This window comes from Apium graveolens, chromosome 4 (genome assembly GCF_009905375.1).
Source record: "Apium graveolens cultivar Ventura chromosome 4, ASM990537v1, whole genome shotgun sequence".
In the NCBI taxonomy this organism is placed as follows: Eukaryota; Viridiplantae; Streptophyta; class Magnoliopsida; order Apiales; family Apiaceae; genus Apium; species Apium graveolens.
In genome coordinates this window covers 265,537,978-265,543,731 of record NC_133650.1, presented here as the reverse complement: position 1 = coordinate 265,543,731, position 5,754 = coordinate 265,537,978, and the positions used below count along the sequence as shown (strand labels likewise).

At 30.6% G+C, this 5,754-nt stretch overlaps 1 protein-coding gene across 2 annotated transcripts; it reads right to left on the bottom strand.

The window, feature by feature from the left end:
* Positions 1-455: 455 nt before the first annotated feature.
* Positions 456-5,323, bottom strand: LOC141717123 (uncharacterized). Of its 2 annotated transcripts, XM_074519232.1 has the most exons (3): positions 4,853-5,323; positions 1,769-1,845; positions 456-901 (listed from the first exon to the last, which is right to left on the bottom strand). In XM_074519232.1, exons 1-3 carry the CDS (start codon positions 5,162-5,164, stop codon positions 895-897), a joined length of 396 nt encoding a protein of 131 aa, XP_074375333.1. In that variant the 5' UTR covers positions 5,165-5,323; the 3' UTR covers positions 456-894. The 2 variants fall into 2 exon arrangements, with proteins under 2 accessions (XP_074375333.1, XP_074375334.1); XM_074519233.1 differs by lacking the exons at positions 456-901; positions 1,769-1,845 and adding an exon at positions 3,842-3,964 and having other exon boundaries at positions 4,853-5,322.
* Positions 5,324-5,754: the final 431 nt, after the last annotated feature.

Genomic DNA, 5,754 nt, shown 5'->3' with positions numbered 1-5,754 from the left:
TTAACATTCTCGGAGGTGCTCTAAGGGGCAAAACAAGTGTCCATATACCCACACGACTACCATCCTATTTTTTAGCTAAAATTGAAGTTGCTCCATCTGTATGCATGTATCAGTACTAACATGTGTAAAAAGAAGCTTGGATCTAAATGAACAAGCTTTTGAACAAGTTTCATCGGTCCTTGCAGTGAACTTTTTCTTAGTCTACTGATGACCCCGAACACGGAAGGGAATATATTGAAAAGACTGCCTAAGAAACTCATGACACCTAAAAATTAACATAACATTGAATGGCACAAGGTAAAAGTTAATTGAACTCTCAATAGGAAAAAAAAGTCCAAATGTATTCTACTTACAGAATCAACTATTAAACAGAGTATAGAACAAAAGGGAAAAATAAACAATGCATCATAACAGAGTTCAAAATTTGTATTAATGAAATAATTACTCATGTCCCCCTCACTCTTAGTTACATTTCTCTTCTTATAAACCACCTCGTTCACTCTGTTTCGCTGCCAATTTCCCATTTCATTTCATCATTTTCTTTATAATTGTGTCTTAAATTTTTCTCAGTAGAGGCTTTAAATACTCATGACGTTGCTCGTCTCCCCATGGTCTCCCTTGCTTCTGGTGTTATTGCTGGTGATCCAAAAAAGAGGCAACGGTTTTACGTAGAAATGACTCCAGGAAAATCTACTGTAGTTTTGTGAAAGAAATTGGTTCGAGAGGCCAACAATAAAACGGTGTCTGTTAATTCTCCGGGAAAATCTTTGGTCCAGGAGGATAGCAATGAAGTGGTAGATGTTGATTCGGCTGACAAGGCTGTGGTCCAAGAGCCTAGAGATGAAGTGGTATATGATGAATCGGCAGATTATGAGGATTCTTTGGGGGATTTCATCAAAACCTGTTAATAGATTATTTTGTTAAATGGACAAAGTAACTTTAACTAAAAGCTTAAAGTAAACTTCATGAATGTACTAAGAGAGAGCCATAATAACGAGAAAATAAACTAAAAATGGTTATTGGTTAAGCAAAACTTATGTATATGTTATATTTGGGCACTAAGTAATTGCACCACAAGCTTAAAACCATTATCGAACCATGCTACATGTCACATAGCATAGTTCCGAAATAAATATCATATATAAGTGGAGAGAGCCAGAGATGAGAGTATCTAAACCTTTCTTTTTTAACTATTTAATCAGTGTAATGTAAGTATGGAACTAATTAATTTAATATGGGGTAGGAAATACTATATAAAGTGCTAACAATAATCATTATTTGACAACTATTAAGGACTTCAATGAAAAAACTTAATTTTTTTGTTATGGTTCCTCCCTTTCCTCCATTACATCAATATATTTGGTGGCACTAAATAAATATTACAATACTTGATATCAACCGTTCAATAAGCTACAATCTTAAGTATTGCTATAAACAACACCAAATCAATAGTATGTGTTTAAGGAACATTTACATATCTCTTATCATAGAGATGCCAAGAAAAATATTCAAGTGACATTCTTACAACAATAACTGAAACAAATGAGCTTATCAAAAAAATAAAGGAGACATATTAAAAGTGAAAAAAATACAAATAGACCAATATGTTATCACTTTTAAGCATAAAATCTCTTTAAACTTGTCAATTTTTTTTTATAAAAATGTAATGTTAAATTAGAAAGATTTTACAAACAAATTTAATATCTTCCTATGTAGAAAATGACAAAAATTAATGTATACTTCCAACTAAAAGAGGTGATAGTCTTACCTGTGTTGCACTTTATCTCGCTTGACAATTGAACAACTTTCTTCTATTCTTAATTTCTCTGCTTGTACATATTCTTTCTACAAGACACCATGAGGCCGATTAAATTATAAATTTATATAATTATCGAAAAGAGGCGCAAGATCTAAAATAAATCAAAATATACATACATTTGCATTTAAATACATTTCTGAACTTAATAAGTACCAAACTCAAGAATATTAACAAGTTAAATACCAAATAAAGCATATTAATAACTTACACGTGTACCAAATATAACCTAGATGTTGAAAGAAATAATATAAACACGATTGAACACATAAAATGCTTTCAACGTATGATAATGTTTCAAAGTAAGAAGATAACATCAATGACATTAAATTTATAAAATTTAACATGTAAGTTTTTGTAATCCTATTTATTTAGTATAATTATCACATACATCATCAGTAGACTTTTGAGGGCTATATATATATATAGAAACTCCATGCTAGCAATATCTTTAATAGTAAATTACATTATAAGTTATATTTATATTAAATTTCCTATGAACACTCAAAATTTACAACAAGTACATGGAAAAGCGAAGCAAGTTGATAAAAGGAAGATAGAACAAAAAAGGAAGAATAAAGTTATTGCATTAATCAGAGGAGTTTGAGAAGTGGGTCGGCCTCCAACACTTTTAAAAAAATAGGTATGCTTGAGTTTCAATTTGATAATGCGACAAATACGCATTGCGTCTCTCATCAAGTCGCTTTGTCGAGGAAAAGTTTTGCAACTGGGCAAACTATAGAACATCAACATGCACACAATCTGTGTGGGGAAGGGAGAGTGTTTGTATCAATATGACCATAATAAGATATGTCAGTCCAGTATAAAACTTTTCTCATTTTATATGTTATACTTGTCAAATTTTTTAATATTAAGCTATAAATTTAAATAGATATTTTATACAACTCTAAAGAATATGGACATATACTTAATTCTTAACTACTGAAATAGATTATGAGTTTCGACAAAATAAAAATGGATTACGACTTATATTTTATTATAGAGTTCAAAACACAACCAAATTCACCATATCAGTTAGGAAGACTTGTCGATAAGTCATTCAACGCATTCCAAGTAAATGCATAATAATACATATATCTGCATACTATAGTCAGATGATAATATTTTATTACAAATATATATACTAATTTTACATCTACATCAAGGGACCAGTAAAACTAATGATATAAGCTCTAATTCAACAAATAAGAAATATCTAAAAATAGGATCCGTATGCGAAAGCACATCAATTTGACAAATATATCAACCTGATATCTAATCAAACTAACTAAATATGAAAATTAGCTTGAAATTTGTCTCTATTATTTGGATCTATCACTATCAAATAATTATTTAGTAACATGGTGGTGTATTTACTATGATGGTGTAAATGAGACTTTGAGACATTATTTTTTTGAATAAAGTTCAAGAAAAATTTAGCTATATCTTGATGTATTCTCCAATTTTTAGCTAGTGTCGATTTGGTTGGAGAGGGTACAAAACAGTTACCGATGATGTAAAATGTTCAGATGATCCTTTGGATGATGTAAAGTTCAGAGTAAAAACTTGGTTGTATAGTCCAACACCGTTCAGTATTTAACTTTCAAATATGAGGAGAGTGGGGACTTGTTATAAGGCCAATAGAATTATCCTTGTTCATTTTATGACGTCTTCGTAATTTTTCTTCACCTTACGTCCATCGACACATTTACTTTTTATATGTACTCAAAGGTGCATTGAAGAGTTACTTGTACATGATATTTTCATTGTACAAGAACATCTTTCATGCTTATATAGGTATGTGCAAAATAATAAAAAGGAGTCACGCTAATTTAATCCCTCCCGCAAACTTCAATAGCAATATTTTTCCCGCAGCCTCCCGTCCCGATCCAATCATCACAATCTAACAATCGAGAAAGGGATGGCAACTTATACTTTAATTAAATAAGAAATGTATAATAGTACTAATAATATGAAAGAGTATTAAAATTTAAATCTTATCAACTTAACACTTGAAAGAAAACACTGACTAACAATTAAGTTTTCACAGAAAATTAACACAAGAACTAAATAGTTTCAAGCGTGTTGCTGATCTGTAGTTGCAGAATTGGAACCGTATTTTTCTCTTTTGACCAGAGCAAAAGGAATCTGTAAGATGAATCACGAACAACAAGAGGATTTTAATTTAGTGTTAGTATCCATAATTTCCAAACGAAGAAGCAACAAATGGTTGTCAACTAATTCAGAGTTAAAAAAAGTCATAACTACAATTTCCTCAACAAATATACTCATGCAAGATCATAATAACATGAGTTACCTCAGAGCTCCACAAAATATAGTAACACCCTTCTAGAGAAAATGTCTCAAAATAATGAAAAGAGAAGGACGCAATATCAAGCATAATACATTTATAACACTATCTTGATGATCTCGAACAAAAAACATGTACAATCTCTGAAGATGAAAATTACAGATCATCAAGAAACATGAAACTAATTATGTTATTTTTATATTAGGTCAAAATATAAATGTTAGGGGAAATGAATGGTCTAAACCAATAAATCATACAATCTCTATAAATCTAGTTCGTTTATCAAATATTCAATATAATTTAAATACAACAAACTAAGGGGGATCTAGTTTGCAATCAAACCACACAAAACATGCAAGACATAAATTAACAAACAGTGTTCCCAATTTGAGTTCATTCCAGTTATATCTTATACAATATAAATAGCCTTACAATATACAAATGCAATTCAATTAATAATAACATAGAGCCACATCACCTCAACACAAACATAAAAATAAAAAAAACATGTGCCTAAATGTTCATATATGAAAACAAAAACATTCTTAACTTTTAATACTGTTATATATCTACATAGTATACAAATAGTCTTGCTAAATAAATACAAATGTAATTCAACAATTAACAAAATCCACATCACCACAACATATGCATAAAAAACTTAATTCAATTAAAAACAATTTACAAACAAACAATTATTGTAGAAATAATAATAGAATACTCACCACCGGATCCTGATTGGGAGAATCTAAAGATACCACTTCATTATTAGGCTCTTGGTCCACAGTCTTCTCAGACAAATCAACATCTACCACTTCATTGCTATCCTCCTTGACTAAAGCCTTACCCAGAGAATCAACAAACACCTCTTTATTGTTGGCCTCTCGAACCAATTCCTTCCACGAAACTATAGTAGTTTCTCCTGGTGTTAATTCTACATAAAACCGTTGCCTCTTGTTTGGATCACCGGAAATAACACGCGAAGCAGGGGTGGGCACGGGGAGACGGGCGTCATCATAGGTATCTAAAGCCTCCATTGGAAGAAATCTAAGACACAATAATGAAAAAATGGTGAAATAAAAATGTGCAGGGAGGGAGACGGAGTGAACGAGGAGGTGAGTAAGGAGAGAAATGTAACTGACGAAAGAAGGAGACGAGATACATGAGTATGTGTAGATAGAGATATATGAGGGATAGAGATGAGAAGTTTGTCTTGTTCTGATAGATTTCAAACATGACTTTACTACTATGTTTGGATTGTTCTCCGATGATACTATTGTTTTTTTAAGAAATTGCTCATTTGACGATAAGGAAATAAAAAAATAAAAGATACATTATTCCATATTAAATTTTGAGGAATATGTATTTTGGATTTTTTTTAGATATCACTTATTCGTTATCCCACATGTTATTTTAGTAAATTTATAATTTTTAAATTCATGTTTTAAAAAGATAATTTTAAGAGGAATTACTAAAAATACTATTTTTTTCTAAATTTGTTTACGATTTTACTATCTTTCGAAAATAATTGCAAAAAGACGATTTGCAACCAAAAGCAACTACATATGTAACTTTTTTCACGCTTTCTGAAAAATGTACCGAATTATTTTTTTTGTTGCATTTGAGG